Source organism: Camelus ferus, chromosome 17 (assembly GCF_009834535.1).
Source record: "Camelus ferus isolate YT-003-E chromosome 17, BCGSAC_Cfer_1.0, whole genome shotgun sequence".
NCBI classification, from domain to species: domain Eukaryota; kingdom Metazoa; phylum Chordata; class Mammalia; order Artiodactyla; family Camelidae; genus Camelus; species Camelus ferus.
In genome coordinates, this window is record NC_045712.1 from 3,143,155 (window position 1) to 3,168,315 (window position 25,161).

Below are 25,161 nucleotides of genomic sequence, written 5' to 3' on the forward strand. Positions count from 1 at the left end.
CAGTGAGTAAATCACCCAGCACCCAGGTTAATTATTCAGCAGTTTCAGTCCATTAAATATAGATACGTTACATATACATTAAATACCTAGACAGAACACATAAAACAAGACCAAGGGAAAGCCTATTAAACAGATGCTTCCTGACCATCTCTTATTCATGACTTTCGGGCTGGTACCCAGCATGGAAAGGATTCTCCTCTTAAGCATTGGAGGAAGCTGATCATTTGACTGAGAGCTGGAACCAGCACAATTTTTTTTCTTCCTCATCCTGAAGGACTTGTTTTCATCTTTGTTTCTATGTTGAATTCAGCCTCCCTAGGATTCCAACCTAGGTAATAACCAATCAGTTATTTGATCCACTAGAGTCAAACTATTGCCATTCTGCAAGAAACAACATGACTAGTGGAATACAGTCATATTAGAGCTTACCTAAGGTAACCAATATTAATTTACATGTATTCTCACATAGTCAAGTGTCCCTTTCATTCACTTACAATGGACTCTAGGGATCAACCCATTCAAACTTTACCGCCCTTCAATTCACTTGGAATGTGCTAGCGTGATTTTGGGGGGGGAGGCAGAAAAATGGGATATTAAAGAGGAAACATCTAAGCTTGTTGATGAAGATCCTCTAAAATTAGCCCTTATTTTTCCATCTTTTTTTTTTCAAGTCTAAACTTTGCCTAAATGATTTATGTGTGTGAATCAAAAATTTTGAAAAAACACTCAGGATTCTCTGTAAGCGAGAAACTATCCAGATGTTTTAAAACTCTGAATCTTCCTTCAGGCCCGTTCACTCTGATCTGCAAGCTTCCTGGTCCTTTCTCTCTGTCTGTACAAATATAAAGCATTTTTCAGGGCTCAGCTGATTAGTCCAGTCCATTAGACGAGCTCCCTTTCCTGAATTTCTGAGAAGACTTACTATTTTTACCACTTATTTGGCCTGTATCACTTACTGACATGCCTTATTGTTCTATTCAACAGAGATCAGGGGGTTAAGTAGCTTCTCAAACGTTTTCATCTTATTTTCCCTGCTCTAGCGTGCTGATCTCAAGGGACTCAAGAAAGGACTCAGAATTCATTTGGAATTAGATCCATTTGGAAATGATTTTAAATAAACCTCTGAATGTAAGAGTTGGAGAAGTGATTCCCACCTCTCAGGCCTTGAACTCTGGGTAGTGGGGAGGGGGAGGACCTGGAGAGGATCCTGGAACACAAACAACATGTATACACACACACACACACACATTCGGACGGGTACACATATACACTTCTCATACAGACTCTGTTATGTTCAGCTGTGGGTAGTGCTCTAGATAAAAATCATTTAATAGCCTTTCTCACTTCAGGCTCTGCTTTTGGGACTTCAGTCATCCTCTGTCTTTATCCCGTGGTTGCATCCCATGATTTTCAGTCATCTGTTACTATCAAGTTTTCTTCTTTTAACAAAGGGAACTACAAAATCTTTTAAAATGATAATGAGGTCCCCAGACTTATAAATTGGTGAGTATTCACCTAGAGGGTTTTAGGACCATGTGATTCATTCCTGAGGCCACACAGCCTCCATTTTAGCTGTTCTTCTAACTAGCTGACACAACATTTAATAGAGTAGACACTTCTCTCTGCAGAAAACCTTAAGCAATCTATAGAGTGGTGAACTGTGCTCCAAGAGTCAGTTCCAACTACCCATTAACTACCTGGCCAGGGTGGGACCATGGCATTTGTCCTGGAGGAAGTTGGAATTACTGTTCTCAACATTTATAGGGTGGGAGGTACGTGTGTTGAGGCTTCCAAAAAGGTCATCCTTAGAGTAGATCAAGCCAAGCAGATGATTATTCCAGGGGCACAGAATTCTCCCAGGCTGCTGTGAAAAAGACTGCAGCCCCATGAACTCTCACAAAGTCTTGTCTTTGATGGGATGCTGGTTCATGTAAAGAACTTGGTGAGAAGAACAACGGTGTAAGGTTTTCCTTCCTTTTTGACTTTGCACGGGGTGGAAGTACATTCAGTTGAGGAGCACCTCCTTAAACATGGAAGAGTTCCATGCTGGGCAGCAAAAGAGTGCTTTGCAGAAGGGAAGTCAGGACTCTGAAACTGGGCAAATTACCAGGATTTCTGGAATCAGCTCCTTGTGTGGGCTGCTTTTGTCTTCTTTATAATCTTTCTACTATGCTCTCTCTAAGAACTACTGCTCAGATACTTGAGATAAATTCTGAGTCAGAGTCAAGATTTTTCTATGAGACAAATGCAAGTTGATGGCCTGGACTTTTTTTTTTTTTTTTTTTAATGCCCATTGGTTTGTTAATCCACTTAACTTATGCTTTCAATTATTTACTAAACTCATTACTTCATTTTTTAAAACAGTCCCTCAACTCCTTCATCACCTACTGTAGTCATTCATTCTTTCATTCATTCATTATTTACCGAGTGTGTTCTATGTGCTTCAATATTGCATTAAGTCCTGAGGGTTAAATGATGAGTTAAGCCAAATATGGTCCTTGACACCATGGGGAAGTTAAAGTGCGGGGAGAGAAAAAGGCAGAAAAGTCACAGTAACAAACGCAACATGCACTTGGAGCATCTGTTATAAAGGTGAGTTAAAAGGCCAGACAAAAATGTAATAGAAGTTAGAATCCAGGGGGTGGGAAGGAATAGACTGGGATTTCAAAATGTAGACTAGATAAACATGATTATACTGTATAACACAGGGAAATATAGACAAGATCTTGTGGGAGCTCGCAGAGAAAAAAATGTGACAATGAATATATACATGTTCATGTAAAACTCAAAAATTGTGCTCTACAACTGGAATTTGACACAACATTGTAAAATGATTATAAATCAATAAAAAATGTTAAAAAAAAGTTAGTACCTGCACATCTTGACCTCCCAATTTATCCCTTCCCACCCTGGTAACCATAAGTTTGTTTCCTATGTCTGTGAGTGTAGCATAGGAAGCTATATTCAGTATCTTACAGTAATTTATAATGAAAAAGAATGTGAAAAGGAATATATGGATGTGCATTTGTGATTGAAACATTATGCTGTATGCCAGGAACTGACACAACACTGTAAACTGACTATACTTCAATAAAAAATAAAATGTAACAGGAGGAGTTGACCGGGGCCTAGGGCCTGGTGTGGTTTCCTGAGGAAGCATCCACGGAGCTGGAGTGGGAGGATGGAGAGGAGTTAATGAAAGGAAGAGGTGATGGCGGAGCATCTCAGGCAGAGGAACAGGTGCGTGCTGGTGGCCTGTGCAGGAGGGGAGGACGGTGACTGTCTAGCACAGGAAGGTCAGCCTAGCTGAAGAGCAGGAGGAAAGGGGCCCCAGGTGAAAGATAGAGCCGGAGGGGCAGACCGCTAGTGCACAGTCTGGAAAATTCAGATGTGAAAGAACAAGACGTAATCTGCCAGCTGTTCAAATAAACCTTTCCACACCGAGGCAGCTCCTTCTCCCTCCAAGCTGAAGTTGCAGCCAATCAGGGTGGCAGCCACAGACACCAAAGCATTTCAGAAACTGGGCTCGATTTAGCAGAACGACCGATAGAGGAATAAAAATGAGCGCCGAGGGAACTGCATTAACCCATCCTCAGCATCAGAAGCAGCTGATTCAGAAAGTGGTCTCTTCTCACTGCTGGTGGAACACATTACTTGTTTCCTGAGCAATATCCTCGGTCTAAAGATCCCTTCACTCCTTTTCTTGGATGGAACATTTATGCTTGGCAAAGCACATGTTAGTTCAGTAAGTTAAAGGTTTTACTCTTTTTTCTTTCCAGTACGAAGACTCACCTATAACGCTCAGCTCCGCGCTGGAAAAGATAACTCCGTGTTTATTCTCTGCCACACACTGGTACATGCCAGCATCTGAGAGGTTCACTACTGTTATGTTGAGCATTCCTTGCTCGATTTGAATTCTATCCTGTGAAAGAGGAACACAAAACAATGACCTTCTGCAACTGAGACCTTCAGGCAATCTTGCTACCTGTTATATCAAAGGGGCTTAAGGGGAAGAAGATAGCCATCACATAAGCAATTTACATAACATGATCTATTAATCTGTCAGCTAAATTTGTTGCAGGTCAGATGCTAAATGGAACAACCGGTACATCAGTTGGTAAATGGGATTTAAATTGTAGGAATCTCTCGAGTTCTTATTGATTTAAGAGTGAAACCGTTCAGATTAATATCCGCTCTAAACAGATGAAATTTAAAATACATTTTTTTTTTTACTCCAAGGCTTGGTGCTACTCCAAGGGGGTAAGGGGTGGGAAATACAACTCAATTTATAGTTTAGAGTAGTTGAAACACTCAGATTATGAGCAGGCAATCACTTTGAAGGTTAATAGGACTGTCATCTTCTTGGATGAAGCAGAGACACATATATGACATCAGCTGAAGTTTACTAAGAAAAGGCGTAGGTATTAATAATGTTCTTCCCTTACTCGAGTGCTATTGGTGGCATGAGCTAAGCTTCGGACCATCTGCTGGCAGCCAGTCTGAAGAAAGCAAAGCTAGTGTCTAGAACAACAGACCATCCTCATTCATCAGCCAGAGGTTATGTCAGTTTTTATAAGTACCCCAAAAGATTTCCTCTATTCCGGGAGCCATGTTCCAGGAACCTCTTTTCTACCTGCCATTTTAAAGAGTAAAATGCATAAAGATGTACTGGTTTTCTGTTTGCCTCAGGGTTGTGATTTAGCTGGGCAGACATTGTATTAGGCTTTGAACGAACCTCGCATCCAGGTTGCCTCACATTAAATAAAGGGAGGAAAACGCCAGTTAACCTGGGTACCTACAGTCTAGTGATCCGTTTGCGTTTGGCTTTTAGAATTAAGAGAATCTTGGGACGGGCAGGGGCCCTCCCGTGGCAGGGTGTGGGCTGGGCTCACCACACAGCCCTTTGCTGCGGCTCTGCACACCCGCATCCCGGCCAGTGCCCAGAGCAGGCGCTCTTCCCCGGGGACTGACCGGAGAGGAGATCTGAGCAGGAAAATCTGACTCTCAACTTGGGGACTGAGGGACAAATCAAATGTCAGCGAATATTTGAATTCGGTAGGAAAATACAATACGGAAAACTAAACTGGCCAAAACTGCTCCTCGTTCTAAGGTCGTCCCCCACCCCCACTCCACTCCTATTTCTTTGTCAAGACTCGCTCCATTTGGATGGGCGGTCCTGTATCTTGTCAATGCCCCGCCTGTCCTAGCAGATTCAGGGGGTACCATCCAGATACTCCTTTCAGAACCAAGGTCCTTATTCTTCCAGCTGCTAAGTGTGATGATGGACCACAGCTGAGCCTGCCTCCAGGCACTGTCCTTTGCTGAAATCCAATGACTGGTCATTGTGAGGTTGCAAAGGCCCGGCTGCCTTGCTGCAACTTGGGCAAATTTAAAGGACCAGCCTTTTAAGGACCACCCTGCTCCCAAGCGCCTCCTGAAGGTCTCTACTGCAACTGCAAGACTGTTTAACATCTCCATCCCCTAGATCCCCAACTCCTTCAGAGGTGAGGCTCACAACGGCACCCGCAACATACTTCCTGCAGGCAAATCTCTTCGTCAGAGTCTGTTTTGAGAAAATCCAAAGACAGAGCGATTTCTGAAATGCTTTCCAAGAGCACTTAAGCTTTTTTTCCCCCTTTATGCCACATCTCCTACCCCACATACATTTTCCTTAAGAAAATTCCCATATAACCAATTCTGAAAGGCAAACTTCAGTAGTTCTGAATCTAGTAGACATTTAATATTTGGATCTCAGCTCTGAGACTAACTAATGATTTGATCTTAGGCAAATTGCTCAATTATGCCCATTTTACAGGCAGGTCAGTTTCCCTGTCTGTAAAATGGGCATAACAATAGCATTTATCTCGTAAGGTCCCTGATGAATATCAGATGAGACTGTGTTTGAAGTGGCAGGACAGGGGAGAACTTGTTAAAATTGTTTGAGAAGCACGCCTTCCAAGTCCTTTGTGGCTGTTGCTATAACCTCTCATTTCCCCTTACAAAATGAACAGTCTAAGTAGAATTTTCATTTCAATGGTTCTAAATCTCTATTTCTATTTCTATTGTGTTTGTCAAAGAAAAAAATCTGCTATCTTTTCAAAATATCTTGTTTCTTTTCATGGGCATGATTTCTTCACTTTATCTCTTTAAGCATCCTAAATAGACTTATTCCTATTTCTTAGATGGCTCTATGGGTTGATTATCTTTCCAAACAAAAAAAAATTTTTTTTGCATATGGTTTGGAATATTGGTTTGCAGGTTTATTTTGGACTCTGTTTTTTTAAATTAATTTATTTTGGGGGGAAGATAATTCAGTTCATTCATTTATTTCTAGAGGAGGTACTGCGGATTGAACCCAGGACCTTTTGTATGCTAGGCTTACACTCTACCACTTGAGCTATATCCTCCCCGCTGCAGGCTTATTTTGAAACAGAGTTATTTTTGTTTGTCTTCTCCTCCCTGTTCTTTAGTTTTGTGGTTGCCTCCACCTCCTCCCCTGGCCACTGGTCTAGAAACAGATACACTCATGACTTCTCTCAGGCCCTGATCGGCAAGGACATGGGGATGACTGCAGCTCCCGGCCAGGGCGAGTGTGGGGCGTGGCCCAGGACTGTCCTCCTCTCTTACACCGCCCTGTCCTATCAGGCAGCAGCTTGGCTGTAATCTTCACTTAAGCCTTAGCTACACGGATATTGTACCCTGTCTCCAGAGAGGATTGATTATACCCAAGCTCTCACCTACTACTGCCTGCTCCCAGGCCTGCAGGGTGGTATCTCCAGCCTCAGTCATTGCTTTTAGTTTCTGTTCTATTTCTGTTGCATCAGAGATGTTAATCTTATGCTTGCATTCGGCGTTACCACACGTTTAAGGCAGACTGGGTGTTCTGCTGGTGAACATTTTCAACCATGTTGTCCACCAGTCTCCCCAGACAGAAGACAATAGTAACAAAGCCCACTGAAGGAGGGGATTTGGGTGCTGAGAGGTCTGCCTCACTCACGCACTCCTGTCTAGTGTACACACAGACTTGCATCTCAGCACAATTACATGTTCCAGACCGTCAGCATGACTTTCCAGCTGTACAGCCAGAGATCTCAATCTGAGAAGACCAAAGATCCAGTATAGATGCTTATCAAGGCTAAATAAAGCTGAATAATTGGATTTACGTACCGTTTCTACCTATCACGTGCATTCACTTCCACATTTTCCACTATTAATGGCATTTGGTTGCATATTATTTTGGAAACAACTGGCCATATTTCTGTTTCTATAGCAACAAAGCCATCTTAACCATCACAGCCAATATTAAAGACACAATTATCAGTCATTTGCTTACCTGCGTTAGCAGGGGTTTGCCATTTTTTAGCCACTTGTATGTAGGTTTGGGCCTTCCGTTGGCTTTGCATTCCCAGAAGACATTTTCTTCAATGGCCACATGGATATCATTTATTTTTTGAATCCAATTAGGTTGAGCTATAGCAGTTCACAAAGCAAAGACAAGACATACATTCAGTGCCTGTTCAGTCCACATTTATCATATGCAATCAAGGGACAAAAATAGGCTTATAATAAAATCCCATTTATAGAGGTTATACAAGGCTGGATAGGAGTTCACGGGGTGCTTTTATAAAACACCCTACTCTCTGTCCAACTCTGAATGTCCTGTTCTTGTAGTCCATGAGGCTGGCTTTCTCATCACTAAAGGCAGAATGAATAAAACTACCATTAGACGTACAGGTAAAATTAACTGCCCTCCTCCCCCAAGTATCTGTTCCCCCTTTTTCCTTTTAGCAGGAGAAGTCTCCCCGACCACCCTAGAACTTCTGGCTGGGCTCATGTTTCCTGAGCTACACCCTGCATTTCTCAGATTCCTTTGTAGCTGGAGGTAACCATGTGACTAAGTTCATACTAATGATACGTGGTGAGTATGAAAGAGATGAGAGCAACTTCCAGGTTATTTACTTAAAACATTTGCCCTAGCCTCGCATTGCCCCTTCCCATTGATTGGAAAAAGTGGCCACTGAAACAGCTTTGGGCTCAGAGATGAAGCTCTGTAAGATGCGAACCCTGACCTGCCAGCCTTGGACCTTGAATGACCCTGTGGAGCAAAGCAGCCCCAGACCCACCTGGGTCTTTTTGTAGAGAAGTGTGAGAGAAATAAACTTATTTAAGGCACTGTATTTTGTGGTATCTCTCCTACACATCATATAGATAATTTTTGTGACTCCTTCCTCCTTCAAGATTATCATAATTTTCTATTATTGACTATTTCATATTGACAGAATGTCGTCCACAAAGGTACAGTCCTAGAATCCCAAATTTCTGATTGAGTCCTGCGTTTCTCCAAGACCTTCTTAAGAAATCAAGTCCCTCCCACAGTCTAACACAGGAACTCAAGACAACACTTAATTCCCACATTGCCTGGTGTCCTCTACACCAGCCCCCACCAAAATGATGTCACATTTCTCACACTTCAATTGAAGTCACATTTTCTTTCCTTGTTCTCATGGGAGATAAAGACAACGTTGAGCCACTTTCTATAATAAGTCCTCCTAAATACAAGCCTTGCCTAAAGCATGACTCATGCTATTGGTAACTGTAATGGCAAATGTATGTAGGCAGAAAACTTTCAGCTCAAAGTTCACACAGGAGAACATAGCTGTCATTCTGGAATGATATCTTCTCTAGGGCATTACTATAGGGTAGTGCCTATCAGTGTAAACCTAACAGTCAGAACTGATATCAGTATTTAATGAGAAGATAGTATTCAATAACCTTAACACGCCTCTTAGCTGACTTGACCTCAGTATTTTCATTCAGTGAGGCCACCAATCATCCATAATTTAATTCAAAAGGAAATTACTAGTGTTGAGGGCAAGCTGTCTATCTTACCTTTCCAATAAGAAGCAAAACTGGAAAAACATTCAACAAGTCGCTTAACCCGCAGAGGTCTCTAGGTCCCTGAATAAATGATGCTTTCTCCTTTTTGCCACCGATAAGCAATTTCATGTTTTTCAAAGAGTAAAACACAGTTTTACAAACCCCTCTAGTGATGAGGATGATTCATTGCTGCACATGAGGGGAAGCTGAAAGGGTCAACTTTCCAGAAAAGTTCTAACATCAACAAGCATCAACTTGAACGAAGGGTTATAACCTTCATCCTCGAGAGCTGCAAGTTGGCCATTGTTCTTTACCATCCCGCTGCTAACGCAAAAGGACCTCAAAAGGTAAATACCTTTTTTAGTTCTCTGCTTGGAGAGTTGGATGTGTAACCCTGATAGGGCTAACGGCAGTGGTGTGCCTGATTTCACATTCAACCTGCTGAATATTTACCCCCCACAGAGTTTACGAAAACAAAGCAAACAAGAAAAGCTACAGAAATCTGTGCGGAATATTAACAACTCAGCCAAACTTTTCAAAGAGAGGGAGGAAGGAAAGAATGGAAGGGCAAATGTAACTTATGAAGCAATGTCAAGTCGAAGTTCAAAAAGGAAACATCAAAACCACATGCAGAGACGGAGATTTCAATGTCACAGATTTCCTGTAACTCTTGGGCTTATTCATTGCTTTCTTTCAAAAACACAGAAAGCTGGCGGCATAACCTTGCAATCTCAGAAAGGAGGTGCGGATGGGAAGGGAGGGCTTGAGGGGGTTTTGAAAAGACCTTGCAAAGTTCTAACTAATTAAACGCTTCTGAGGGCTCATTCTGTCTCTTCTGACAGGGTTAGGGAGGTTAAGGTGCTCGACGAGAATGCTCTGTGGTAGCTACTTGTGCTGGCCAAGGTGAAATCAACAAAGTCAGTCTCGGTGAGACACTGTCAAGTACTTTTCTTTTTTTTTTTTTAAGTAAAATTAATTCATAGATGCCAAGTCTGAAATGATACAGACATGTTCCTCTTGAAGTCAGTATCTGGGCCCAGGGAAATCAGGAACAGAATATTATATTATATAAATGGCAAAGAATGAGATAATCTTTCTTCTAACATGCCAGTTGCAGGTCTACAGGGCAAATGCCCACACAGGTTTCTCCTGCCGTATCTCTTCGGGTCACCCAGTTCAATGTCCTTGGATGAAAAATGGCCCATTTTAGTGCAGGATACAAAACACTGTTTTCTTTCTTTCTTTCTTTTTCTTTCTTTCTTTCTTTCTTTCTTTCTTTCTTCTTTCTTCCTTCCTTCCTTCCTTCCTTCCTTCGTTCCTTTCCTTCCTTCCTTCTCTTTCTTTCTTTCTTTCTTCCTTCCTTCCTTCCTTCCTTCCTTCCTTTCTTTCCTTTCTTTCTTTCTTTCTATTTTCTTTTTTTTTCCCCTTGATAATGCATGTGGATCCATGGTATTTATCACTTAATATCTAGGTTCAACTCCATTTTATAATTCCATGTCTAAAAAATAGCACCAAGGAAGGCTTATACATGTTGATTCAACCCTATTATTCCACAAAGCAGATTATGTCTAAACGCCTTTTTGGGTAATATATGTCTAGATCCCAAATACTACATAGAATTAATCACAGCTTCACATCAACAGGGAACCATCTGTTTCAGCCATTCATGCTCTTTCAAGGTTTGAACAAAAGAATCTCTCCTCTAAAACACCTTAAGTCTTGTTCTCAAGATACAAATTCAAATATAAGGTGAAATGGTTGTGTTTTACTTGACCCTGTGACACTGTTAGTCTCTTGAATAGATGAACAAGCTCTTCATTTCAATCTTTTGCTCAATAACTGCCAGACATGACCTAAATCAATCTATCTTCTAGCCTCTGGAACCATGCAAGCATCTTACCTAGTAACAATTTAGACTGCAGACAGTTATAATTTGAACTTAGTGGTCAAACAATTCTCAGAGGCATGTGACTTTCTGACTGCCTCATCGCTAATAGAAAGAAATGCCATCATGAGCCTTTGACCTTAGAAATTTAAAAATCTAAAATAAAGGCTATAATGGGCAAAAAAAAAAAAAAATTAAATTGCTATTACCAGTGATGACCTGTGGCCATTCAAAATGATTTCTGGCTGGTTTCACAATCTTGGAGAAGATGAATCTCTCCAGGGAATGCAGAGGTTTGGCTAACATTGCTTAAGAAATATATTGGTATCATATGGTATTTTTCTTTCTCTTTCTGGCTTACTTCACTTAGTATGAGGAAACAAACTCATGGTTACCAGGGGGGAAGGGATGGGGAGCGATAAATTGGAAGTTCAGGATTTGCAGATGCTAACTACTCTATATATAAAACAGATAAACGACAAGGTTATATTGTATAGTACAGGGAACTATATTCAAGATCTTGTAATAACCTACATTGAGAAGGAATGTATATATAAATATATATGTATAAAACTCTATCACTATGCTGTACACCAGAAACTAACATAATACTGTAAACTGACTATACTTCAAATTGAAAAAAAAAAGAAAAGAAAAGAAATATTTGGTCATGAGCTTTATGAACCTGAAGATAATTACTTGGCTTCAGTTTATCATACACACACACACACACACACATATGTATAGTTGCTTTCTAAATCTTTATCTCCAGCCTGGAATTCTTGTACTGTTGACAGAATCACTGAGATATTCTCAATATCTGAATCCAACATTCCCAGAACTTGAGCGATTTATTTTCCAACCTTACTGAAGAGTCTTCTCATTTATTGTTCCAGTCTTCTCTTAAACCCCTGACTTCCCATTCGCAGAAGCCACTGAAAGGAAGGAGCAACTTTACAAGAAATACTCATATTGTGTCGTGTGGCAGTGTCCAAATTTGATCCCCCCTCATAATCACCAGTCCTCTGACTTCAGGCTCGCATCCACTCCCTACAAAACAGCCGTCATCATCCTAATGAGGGTTTTCAAAGTCAGCTCTGTGAAGCTCTGAGGGGTCTTGGGAGGGACCTCCTTCAACAAAAGCAGCCTTGCTTTGTTTTAAATATTGAGAATTTCATGTTAAAAAAAAAAAGGAATATGACAATTTAACAACACCTGCACTTTGAAAAATAAAATTTTGAGGTAAAAAATCTCATCATTTTTTAAAAAAAGCTTTGGATTTGGAGCTTGGAGATGGAGGGCTTAAGTTTTCACATTTGAATCGAGGGGAGGCTGGACCTGACAGAGTCTAAAGCCCCTTCTGACTTCAATGCACTAAGCCTTTAGATTACCTCCTGACCCACCTGAATCCTTGGATCTCTTGGGTTCTCTGTTAATTAGTGCTTCACTCAGACTTTCCCATTTATGGTCTCTGCATCTGTACATAAGTTACACAGCAATTTCACTTCTGGCAATGGCAGAGTGCCATCAGGCCAGTCGTCTCACAGGTAACAATGAGAAGCCACACAGAATGTAAAAACCAACTATGTGAAGGCACACTTAAGGGCAATCCAAAGCAGGAATATTTCTATTAATATGCATTTATTAATAAAATAAAACAGATATAATTGTAGGAAGTAATCCAGGTGTGAGATAATGGATAGGCTGTGTGAATACACTTCGCACCCTGTAAATGTTGTACAAAATAAGCAACATTACCAACAGTTCATATTTATAGGTTAATACTTGAAGTACTCTCCCATCTGGGTCCACCTAGTTCTCTCACTTCCTCTCCAAGTATGCCCAGTGAACACACTGCTCCTGTCAAATAAGGGTTTTCTTTGTCCTCAAATCCAATAAGCTAGATCCTACCTCATATCTTTGTTCATAACATCTTGTCTTTTTGGAATGTACTCCTCCCTTTCATCCCCTATCCAGTTTTCACTCTCCAGAAACACCTCCTCCATGAAGCCTTCCCTGATCTGTCAACTGCAATCCTCGTGAACACATCACAGCTCGTTGGGCACAAATAGCTGTTCCATGCCATCACTTGTATTGTTTTTGTACGAGTCGCTTTAACTCTTTTATTGCTAACCAATTTCTATAAAAGCACACATTTTCTCTTTTCTTCAGGTGTGCTGTTGTCATTTCAGAACTTCAGAAATGAATCATGGAATAAAAAAGAACTTGAAATCAGGAATATGTTCATAAAAAAGGGCTTAAGGCTAGTTCACTAAGCCCACTTCCACCCAAAGGCACCAAGCTCCTGTCTAGCCTAACAGATGAATGGCTTTATATTTATTTTTAATCCTCAACTCAATCACTGCCTAGTGTTTCTCTGGTTGTGCTCTTACTGAGTTGAATTCATCCCTTTCTCCATCCCCTATCCATCTTCTGAGCAAAATACTTCCAATCATGAACACGGAGTATTTATAGACTATCTCAATCTGCATTACTTTATACATGTTATTTCTCAGACTCATAATAACCTGAAAGTTAAGTGTCACTGCCCCATTTTACTGATGAGGTCCAGAGACATAAAAGTCCACATTCAGAAAGTGGCTCAGTTAGGACTGGCACGTATTCTTGCTTGGCTTCAATGTCTGCTGTCTACAGGCTCTCAAAATACGTCCCCGCCAGCAACGGCAATGGGAGTATTCTTTTGGCTCGATGGTTCTCAAAGTGTGTCTAAGGGTCACTGGGGTTCCCCAAGTCTCTTTCAGGAAGCCCATGAGAGCCTTTCTTTCCACCTACACATCTATGTGAGACCAGCTTTTCTTCATATACTTCGACCAAAACAACAGTCATGATAGATTAAATACAAAAGCACATACAAGAATCTAGCTTTTTTTCTGTTAAGACAGATAGGAAAGAGATTTGCCAAAACCTAAACAATGTCCCTCTTATTTGTTTAGAGAAATACAGTCAGTTTTCTTTAAACATAATATTAATTATATTAACATACACTGGTTATATTATTGTTATTTTAAAATAAATAAAGTACTAAATTAAATTCTCAGTATTAATTGCTAATATGCTATATATTGATAGATACAACCCACATAAGCAATTTGGAGTCTTCTATAATCTTTCAGAGTGAAAAGGAGGCCTGAAACCAAAAATATGAGAACTGCTGCTTTAGACAAGCACAGAAACATTCAGATAAACGAATCCACCCATGCAAAACTTGCTACAAGTAGATTTAAACAATATATCTTGATAGATAAAGATTGTAACAACGACTTCTGCCTTTTGCGGCCACACAGAGTAAGGAGACTGAATTTCACTTCCATACACTGTCCTTGCTGTGACTATTTCTTCCCTGGTCTGAAGTTTCTCATGGGGTAAGGACCCTGTAACCCCACTCCTGTATCACTGCCCACCGGCCATTATTTACAATATGCTTTCACTGTGCACCCCATGAAAAACTGCAGCAACCCACTTAATTGCAACCACCAGCTGAAGTGAAGGAAGCAAACATTTCTGACTTTATCTTAAGAGACATTCAGAGAAATTGAGGGTCTCAGTATCAGTTATGTCCAGGACAATTAAGTAGATGACTGCTCCGCTGCAAAATTAATTTATCTACTGGGTTCTTTTTTCTGGTCGCTCTGTCCTTTAAGCCACTTTGTGGGGCTGAATATTATCTAGTGATGACATGCACACAGAGTATCTGTGGGGAGATTAATATGAGGGGCTGCAGGAGGCTCTGTATTCACTCACTGATGACCTTAGAGATACTCAGACACCGCGTGCAGTGTCATCAGCCTACAGTTTTGCCTTTAGAGCCAAAGAACCATCGCCCACAAGGTCCAGACATACAGCCATAGATGGTAAGTTGGACAGAAAAATAAAGAAATTTCTCTTTTGGACTCAGTGATCAGGTGCTTGTCCTAGGAAACAGGAAGAGAAAACGTCAGGTGTTCATCTGGATGTTTTCATTTATGACTTTGGTTGTGGAAAACAAGCAGAAAAAGAAACTGGATGACTGATGGATTTTTTTTTCCCTTTACCTATTTTATTAAAATGTCTTACTGGCAGGAAAAGGAACATGTATCCTTTAACAGAAAGAGCAAGTCTAGTCATAGATGAATTCCTGCTCACCGTATCATCTTGGGTAAGTTATTTTATGCCTTTGGGCCTTACTTTTAAAGTTATAACAATCAAAGGGTTGGCCCCAATAGATCCTTCGAACTCAAACATTATAGGATTCTATGAAATATCACCTGTTTATTGCTCAAAAATTATATTCCCTATTTTCTCATGGTGAAGATGATTTTACTTAACACCTGTTACATAGAGAAGAAATTGTAAAAAAGGCATTAAATATCAGGTTCCACGAGTTCATGCTTTGTTCCTATGATGACTATAATTCAACTGGTCTATTTGTGCAAAAAGGAAGTGACTATCCAGACGCAACGAGGTGGAAAGATGAGTAATTATCAAGTGAATTAAATCCATTTTATGCTCCCCTTTCTTTCTTCAAAGACGGTTTCCTCTCCCACTCTTCTTCTACTTTGTCTGTGGAGGCTGGCTACAATGCTTGACGTGACAGCAAGCTGTTAGCTTTTAAGAGAAGCAGGAACACCTTTGCTTGCATGTAACTGCATTGGCGTCACTCCACCCCTGGGAAACAGCCTAGCACAGAGCAATGACTCTCACAATGTGGATTCCAGACAAGCTGCAACCTCCTGACCAAGGAACCTAAAAGAAATGCAAGTTCTCAAATCCCACCCCAGCCCTACAGAATCAGAACTTCTGGAGGTAGGACTCAGTCTCCTGTACTCTGATAAAAATTTCAGATTATTCTAATGCACGCTGAAGTTTGGGGACTTCTAACATGAAGGAACAGGCGTAGCATTTGAAATCTGTCTCCACTTCTTATGGAGTAAACATCAATCAGTAACGTTATGTCTTTGGGAATCAGTTCCCTTATCCATAAAATGTCTATCTGTAGGAATGACAAGAGTGTCTTACTGGCTCTAACTCCAAACTAAATCTCAAATCTCCATTGATTTTCCTTCCTTGAGTGCTAGCCACCAGCCTCTCTCACCTGGTTGGCTTCCTGACCCACTGTCCTGCTTTTACTCTTGGCTCCCTGTCATCTAGTCACCACAAAGCAAGGCCAGTTGTTTTCTAAAAGCATGAATCCGATTGGCTCATTCTCCTGCTTAAAATTCTCCAATGGTTTCTCATTACAATCGGAATAAAACCCAAACTCCACCCAGCTTACAAATAATGCGTAATCTGTCAACCACCCATGTTTCAAAACCTTTTGCTCCTTCTCACCATGAGTTAACCTCCACTGGTTTCCTTGATGCATCTCACACATGTTAAGTAGCTTCCTGTCTCAGGGCCTTTGCACTTCCTTACCTTTTGCCTGGAATGAACTACCTCTTGAAAGCCTGGCTCTTTTTCATCCTTTATGTTCCAGCTCAGAAGTCAAATCTCAGACAAGTCCTCCCTGACTACCTTATCTTCCCACGCCTTTCTTCTATTCTTAGTTATTTTCTATCATAGCCTCCTAATCATTCTCTTCACACTCTCATCACATGAAATTTTCCAGTTCATTTATTTGCTTCATAGTATATTGCTTGTCAACTGCTAGTCAAAGACAACTTCCTTGAAGACAGGGGTTTGTCTTACAGCTCTAAGTGCCTAACATTGCCTGCCCTATGGTAGGCAATACAGAAAGTTTTTTTTTTTAACAAACTAATAATATATTAAAATCATTTGGAAAATGTCTACCTTTAAGCGACAAAGATCTGTAGTTTTTCACCCATGAAAATATAACAGATCTAATTTTAGGAATTTTTTTTTATGCTGAAAAATGTCTCAAAGGGCAGATTAAAATTAGATACACTCTGGTCAAGTATAAGTCTTGGCAAAAAGAAACTGGGAAGATGGGCTAGGGGAAAAAATGTTCTCTGTCTGAACTAGTTTCTGTTCTTCCTACATCCCAAACTTGAGTAGCACATGCCAACCCAAAGACACAGCCACAGCGAAAACCAGAAGCAGGGGCTCCGCCCAGGAAGTGAGTGGAAGCGCCACCCCCAACGGGGCTGTGGAGGAAGATTAAATGGTTCCAGTGCAAGAACAGAATAACCGCCCTTATGGCAACCCAGAACAGAAGTCAGCACACCTGTCTGCGGTGGTTGAAGTCAAGAGGTGATGAATGGGATGCACCAACTTGGAACCAAAAACAGAGAAGCAGGTTTCTAAGCGGAAACACAAGGTTTATAATCCCCAAGCACAGCACATCTTAATGTTGTAAGAAATTATCTCATCAACAAAGACAGGATGTTCACGGGTAAGTGACTAGGGCTACTTTCTTCCCGTTTGTGAAATACACAGTGATTTTAATTATAATAACTCATTTAAATTGGAGATCCAGGCAGCTGGATATTAGGAACATTCTGAAAACCCAAAAGAGACCAAAAAAAAAAAAAAAAAAAAAGAAAAGAAAAAAGAAAGAAAGAAAAAAAAAAGATGACAGCCAAGCTCTTTTGTATAATTAAGCTCTCCGGTGACAATGAAAACATTTCGATAATTTCCGTGTCACTGATACACTAGTTGAGGAAAAACAAAAGAATAAACATACAGGCAACAGCCCAGTACCATGGAAGTCAACTCATCTGACAAGCTTCGAACACCGAGGGTGCTTGACAGCTGAGGAAAAAGCTGTGTTATCTTCAGCAAAAGCAGTCAAATTTCATTCTGCTTTTTTCTCCACGCATGGATGCAGATAACCTCATTTAAAAGGGAAACACTGTTAGGACTTGATTTTCATCTTCAAGGCAGGATCCCTGAAAAAACCTTTCACTGTACAAAGCTGGGCGCCAATGACAAGGGTTATTTTCCAAAACAGGAACTCCGGAGTATTCTTCTGCCAGTGCAGGAAATCTCAGACCTACTAGAGAGCCAACTCCAGGTGATAGAATATTTCATACTCTTTTAACTTACTGAAAACAGATATTTCACTTAAAAGAAAATCATAGAAGTGAATGTGACTTCAATGAATTTGTTGAGCTACTCAAATAACATTCAGGAACAGCCACCGCTGAGTCAAAAATTCGATTCAACTAATACAAAAGAAAACATTGGCCATTTATTAGAATATTTTCAGGTTGCCCCTTCTTGACATACGAGAAATAATTATTACACTGGTGAGAAAAATGTAGCCTCAGCACTTAAAAATTGTTATCTCACTGAACAAATCTGTAACCTTCAGTCTTATATTTTTTCCAGCCAATTAACTGTGTTTTGTTTGTTTGTTTGTTTGTTTGTTTTTTTGCTTTTCGATTACTCGAGTAAGATATCAACCACCACAGTTTAAGAAAGAGCAAAGGTCAAATATTAAGTCTGTCATTTGGCATGGGTAGAGTTAGCTCTTTATTATTGTGGAAGGAAGATGTGTGATTAAAAGAAGAGTGCATATTTATTCAACCAACTGATGCGCAGGTCATCGCATAAAACACTTTGTAGAAGCATGTGTGTTCTCCTCCTTGGGCTGTATCAGAGGTATGAGTCCAGTATGAGGAGGGCCAGATGGCTGAGGTCACTGAAGGCTAGCTGATATCCAAAATCTTCACCCAGTTTCTCATCATGCTTCTAGAAAACCGTCTATGACTAGTGAACAAAATTCTTTCCCCATATCTTAAAACCAAAATGCTCTGGAAGAAGAATTGGCAAAACAGACTTTCGTGGTATCCGCTATTGCAAGAAGTAAGAACGTTTAGCGCTCTGGCCACATCTTGCCCCTGAAGAACTACTCTCATCATTTGAATATACACTGTTGTTTACTTAAGCCATTATTGAGCAATTATCAGTCTATAATACTTATTTTCAATACTCCAGACAGATGAGATTCAGCCATGTTCCAGTTTGGGAGAACTCAATTTGCTTTCAAAATGCCTACCCGATGAAATCCCTTTCTGGATTTCAAATCAATACCTTAACAGGGTTTCCAAGATAGGCTCAACTGAAGACCACGTTCTAGAGGTTTTACATTTATATTATGTTTGGATCAATGCCGACGATTTGATTGGAATAGAAGCAGCTGCACATAAAAAGTCTTCGGGGTGAGAGAGATTTGTCGCACTCCACTCTGATAGAAACTAAATTTGGATAGTGTGCATTTTGAAATGTTCATGGTACCACATTAAACCGCTACCAAATAGGAGCAATTACAAAGGATTAACACAAGCTCCAAATCAAAATTCAAATGAAGAAAAACAGAGAGCTGAAAAAAAAAATAAATCAAGAGCATGAATAACACAACATTTCCTGCGTCAGATTTACAGCTTGATGGCAGGAGCGAAAATGGTTCCTTTGCAAGTGTGTTCACACTAATATCCGTCCTCCAAACACATCCGCCTAACTTCTTCCTCTCTGCTCTGTCAACATCCTTGCCCCCCATCTTCACTCTCCACGCCCCAAATCACACAGGGAATGATAATTAAGCAGCAAACAAAGGGTTTCACACAATCCCATTTTGTGCAATCCTTCTGGAAAAGCCTGAATGCAAACCTCCCAGCTTATGATCTTTATAACAAAAAGGTCAACAAATGATAAACTGGAATCACACACTTACCATAAAAAGTCAACTGTCCCCTGGCAACGTTTTTCCCTCTTGAATTTTCAGCCACACATTCGTATAAACCAGCATCCTCCTGCTGAAAATTGGGGATTTCAAGGATTCCATCTGACTTGTGTCTTCTGGCTTTCCTTGCTATCAGCTTTCCATCAGCTCTTCTCCAGATGATAGTTGGTACTGGACTGATAGCGAGGAAAAAAAGGAGTGACTCAAGTTAGAGAATGTGGCATCTTTTATTTGAACCTATGCTCCTAACAAACGCTTCCTTCTCGGGTCTAAATATTACACGCTTGCACTACACACTATTTCCTGAGCTTCGTTTATGCACTTTAACACCATTATGATTTTAGCCATATCTACATCTCTAGTAGTATTATATACTTAATGTTTTTCTTAAAAATCAATAACCTTTCTTAAACTTATATAAGGTAATCTATGTAATCTTCCATGCAATATGAATACCGAAATAAAAACAGACTTTTATATGCTTGCTAAATTTTTTCTAGTGTATCTGCTTTTTCAAAATCATCAATATGAAAAATGCCCATGCTCAGATGCGGGGAATTAAAGATGCCTCCACCAAGATGAGGTCCAGGCCCTCTCTTCCCCTTGACCCTGGTGGGTTCCTGGGCTCCTGTGACTACTGAAATAAGGCACAAGGGATGTGGTCAGTGTCAAGGCACTGGCAGCTTCCACTGTCTGCCTCTTGGAACACTCTTTATGGAAGCTTACCAACATATATAGCAGTCTATTAAGAGGGTGCCTTTGTAGGGGAGGGTATAGCTCAGTGGTAGAGTGTGTGCTTAGCATGCAGAAGGTCCTGGGTTCAAACCCCAGTACTGCCACTAAATGAATAAATAAATAAACCTACTTACCTCCCCCTCCTAAAAAGAGGGTGGTTTGGGGAAACTGTACTTAGAACAGTGAGATACAGAAAGAAGCAATTTGTGGGGTCTTTATATACTCTCAAGGCATCCATCATCCTACAGCTGTAACTTTAGAACACATCTTAAATTGCAAGGAGGGCATCCCCGAATCTGCAAATCAATGGTGTAGTGAGCTAACCACCGCTTTTAAGGCTGCAGTTTCCTAGCAGGGGATACAATTATTTACTTATTTATTTTTCACAAAAACACACACAGAGAAGTAATTAGACTAAAGACTTGCTAATCTTCTCTGGAAAACCTGAGATGGTATTTAAAAAATTAAAGCCATCAACGCTACTATACTTGTTTCAGGAGAATTTACGTTCATTAGGCAGATGCTAACTCAAAACGCAGAAAGGGCTCTATCAGAAGGACATTACGGGTGTCTCCACGTTTGATGCGACAGACACTTAATGCGCACTGCCTTTACAAATAACTGTACTTAGACATAGTCTTTCTGCTCTTAAGTGGGCCAGTGATGATGTGTTTCAGCAGCTGGAAGTGCGTCCCCCAAACATTTCTGTGTAGACTGGAGGAGCCCAACCTGGGTCTTTTGTTTTCATTCTAATGCCATTCAAGCAGCGTGAATAGACTTTAATTCATACCCTCTTTGAAGTGGGAACAACATAAATTTTGCTGTCTTTCTCTACAGAAGATTTTTCAAGGTGCCACCTTACAGAGTTCATCCAACATATGCCTAGACTATCTAGTTAACCTACTTTCATCTTTCCTTTAAATTAAGTTTCCTGCTATATACGTATTTATACTATATATATAAGATATATTTATATATATATGTAAAATAAAAAATGGGACCATCTTCTACTGTTTGGCAATCTGTTTTTATCCTCTTAGGAATAAAACGTGGGCATTTTATGTCTTACATGTCAGTTTTACAACCTGACATTTAACGTCAGTACAGTGTTCAGTCCTACAGCTCTGCCATAATTTATTTAATGGGGAAAGTTTTCAGGACGTAGAAAATGATCACTGTATTTTCCTGCACCAAAGTAAAGACACTATTGTAGCTTGTACTGCCGTGAGTCGAAAACATGAAAACCAAAAGGATCCTTCCTTTAGCTGCTAAAAAACAAAACAAAACAAAAAAACCCCAACTTTCTTCCATGTTGCTGTAAAACACAAAAATCAGATGAATAGAGATTACATGCTGACATGAGCTGAGCAAAAGTTGGTGCTGTTGCCTTGGCCAACACCTGGGCACGGAAAAGGGATGAGTGAGGAGGTAGCAGTGGGTTAGCCGCATAGATGGGTTTGGGCACAGAGATTTATATGCATCATTAAAAAGCACAGATGACCTAAAAATTCTTATTTCAGATGACAGTTTTTGTCACTGATGCCAAACGTTTTCTGCAGGGTTACTGGCAAAATCTTAACCGACCTGCTTTTCATTTTCCTTATGCCCTCTGAAAGACACACTAGGGGAAATTTAACTGGTTCCCAAATAGGTTTAACTAAGAATATTCCACAGACTGAATAATAAATTTGCAAATAATTCTCAGATGACTCTGTAAAATAAAGCTAAAAAAGATTACTTGAGACTATCAGGTCTTACAGAGCTACAGCCAAAGCAGAAGGAAACCAAAATCCAAAGCAGAAGAGCGTGGCAATTAAAAAAAAAATACAAGAAAAGTTTGATGCCTGCTCTGTAAACTGGAGTCCACATTTCCCCAAAAAGTCAGCTTCCCTGCACCTCAATGAAGGTCATTACTTTCCTGTCACTCTGGGTTAGACAACGTGCACAGGACAGGTCACAGCACGAGAACAAAATACTTTTACAGAAGCGCCCATTCTCCATTCCTTTGTGGTCACGTCCATCGTGGCAGCCCTATCGGCCTCCCCACCTTCGCCACCACACGTCCCCTCTCCAAGGTGAGAGGTGATGCTCACGCAGCGTCACGAAGGGAGAGGCTTGGCTCACTCTTCAGTGACTTCGGCAACCATCGCTGAGAACAGTGCGAAGAAAATTCTCTACCTGCCCCAGCTGGAGGGAGGACAAGGAAGAAGAGAAACCAGGACTTACTTTCCTAACGCGAAGCATTCCAGCTTCACCGTTGTTCCTTTCGCGGTAGGGACCGTTTCCGGGAACTGCACTTCTATTTTTGGCTCATACTCGCCCATCACCCCTGTGGAGAAACAAAGGAGCTAAGTCTTGGAGATTCTTTTAAAAACATAGACGCAAGTGTTTTTCTGTTAACTAGGATGCTCCTCTACATCATTATGTGTGCAATTAATTCCTTCACGGAAAGCAGATCCTTTCTCTAACAGCCGTGAATTGTGGCTTCTCTCCCAGTTACTGCGAGAGGAAAATTTGTCTCACAGCACCACACCATCTGCCTGCGATTACATTCTCCATGTGCACAACTTTGCTTCTCAAGAACACTTCTTTAAAAAGTAGTTGTGGAAGAAAAAAAGGAAGGGGGATAAAATCCCAGCCACCAGCAATACCAAATTGACAATTTCTTTGGAAACATACTGCAATAAAATTTAACATACATTAAAAAATATATGCATGCTTTATTGTGTCTATGTAAAGAAACTTTCTGAGTAATCAATTTGTGGCCACAAATCACTCTACCTTTCATTTTTGAAGGCCAATCTGAACTAGTCATAAATTAGCCTACACAAGGTAACACAAAATTCTTTTATTTTTATTATATTCTGAAACAGTGGCAAAAGAATAATGGGGAACAACTATAGAAAACAACCTTTAAGGTATACCCACCTTGCCAATGGCAGTAATGGCAAGCTTACCTTGAAGGGCACATTCTCCCTATTTCCCATATCCTGGAAGATCACTGTACAGTTATAGCCAAGGTAACACAGCCTCAGAAATTAAGTCCATGCTTTATAACTAAATACTTACGAATTATTTCTTATCAATACATTCTTGACGCTGTCTACCACTACAGCTAGGTCAGTACAGTGTTTTAATATTCATTTCTATTCAATTTCTAGTCATTTTCCATGCCCTCTGACCCAGCTGGGCCAATAAAAAGTTTGAAATTATCTAGCTTACTAAAAAAAGTGATAGGATCCTCCATTTTGTCTCTTCTTCAGGCCTCCTACAGTTAGAGGAAAAAGAGACTGAAGGATTCAAAGGAAAAGGTTAAAAAGCAAGGGACAGATGGGGACAGGTACAATGACCAAGAGAAACACTTCCACTCATTTGGCAGAGATGACCCTTTTTACCTGCAGTTTCATAGCTTGGGAAGCAACAAGAGGATTTCCTCCATGTGTTAAGAGAAAAATCAACCCCAAGAGTCAGATGATGTAATAGTCAAGCTAAGTTGGCTGGGATGTATGTTGTCAAAAGTGCAAAGTTGTACACTATGATCCAGCAATCCCACTCTTGAGCATATATCTGGAGGGAACTCTAATTCGAAAAGATACATGCACCCCAATATTCATAGTGGCACTATATACAAAAGCCAAGACATGGAAACAACCTAAATTCCATCGACAGATGACTGGATAAAGAAGTGGTAGTATATTTATACAATGGAATACTACTCAGCCATAAAAAACAAAATAATGCCATTTGCAGCAACAATGGATGTACCTGCAGATCATCGTTCTAAGTGAAGTAAGCCAGAAAGAGAAAGAAAAATACCATATGATATCACTTACATGTGGCATCTTAAAAAAAAGACACGAATGAACATATTTACAAAACAGATACAGACTCGCAGATGCAGAAAGGAAACTTGTGGTTTCCAGTGAGGGGAGGGATAAGAAGGGATAAATTGGGAGTTTGAGATTTGCAGATACCAACTACTATATAAAATAAACAACAAGTTTCTCCTGTATATAGAGAACTATATTCAATACCTGGTAGTAACCTATAATGAAAAAGAATATGAGAATGAATATATGTATGTATATGCATGACTGAAATAGTATCCTGTACACCAGAAATTGACACAACATTGTAAGCTGACTATACTTCAGTTAAAAAAAAAATGCAACCCCCTTCCCAAAAAGAAAGTACAAAGTTGAACATTGTTGTTTGCTTTTTCCTTTCAGAGACTAATAGGGTGTTGGATTTTGGAGGCATCTTTGAGATAATCTGGTTCAGCAATCCTAATCTTGTCATTCATGGATGCACACTTTTCTGCAGAGGACCCATGCCTAGCAACCTATTCTCAAAAGGACTTTAACCGCCCCAAAATTAACCACAGTTCTAGTCCATCCCTTCCTTTTACAAGCAAGTCTGCAGTCTCAAAGAGGTTAAACAGTTTGTCTTTAGTCTCACAACAGACTTGTGTTCAAGGTTGCAACTCTAGTCCCTGACTCCCCCTCCTCATCTTTTACTCTGGCCTCTCACCACTGCAATGAATAACCCCCCAAAACTAAATTCAGATACACAAAATCCATATTTGACACCTTCACATTCAAAACCATTCCTCCCTTTTTGGCCAATCTCTGCATTCTCTTGCACCCAATTTGGGTTTTCCTCCCCCTGAGCATTTGCCACAAAGCTGGACCATAAAGAGGCAGTGCTTGCTAATGCCGGCATTCAGACACAGCTGCTGAACTTGCTAACAAACCGCTCGTACCATTGACTCACCATCCCATAAATATCAGTAGTATAACTCCAAGCGCAGGAACAAGTTAACACCTTTCAGTGCTGTGTGTGGCTGTGCACTCCCAGAGTGGTGTTAATTAGAAAAACAACTGCCGTGAGAGAAAGGAAATCAAGACAGTCTCCATCACAGTCTATCGTGTGTAGAAGGGAGATGAGATGATAAGGTTAAAATACAAGGGGAAAGGGGGGTCGCAGCCGTGATCAGGCTCCCTCCCACCTCCTCGTCCTAGAA

At 40.4% G+C, this 25,161-nt stretch overlaps 1 protein-coding gene across 3 annotated transcripts in view; it reads right to left on the minus strand.

Annotated features, from left to right (window-relative positions):
* Positions 1-25,161, minus strand: part of CNTN4 (contactin 4) — an 813,748-nt gene that overhangs the window by 131,055 nt on the left and 657,532 nt on the right. For all 3 annotated transcript variants that reach the window (XM_032458061.1, XM_032458059.1, XM_032458060.1), the window contains 4 exons: positions 22,365-22,467; positions 19,395-19,579; positions 7,334-7,470; positions 3,793-3,922 (listed from right to left, as the gene is read on the minus strand). In XM_032458061.1, coding sequence (XP_032313952.1) covers positions 3,793-3,922; positions 7,334-7,470; positions 19,395-19,579; positions 22,365-22,467 — 555 coding nt within the window. The remainder of the gene's footprint in view (positions 1-3,792; positions 3,923-7,333; positions 7,471-19,394; positions 19,580-22,364; positions 22,468-25,161) is intronic.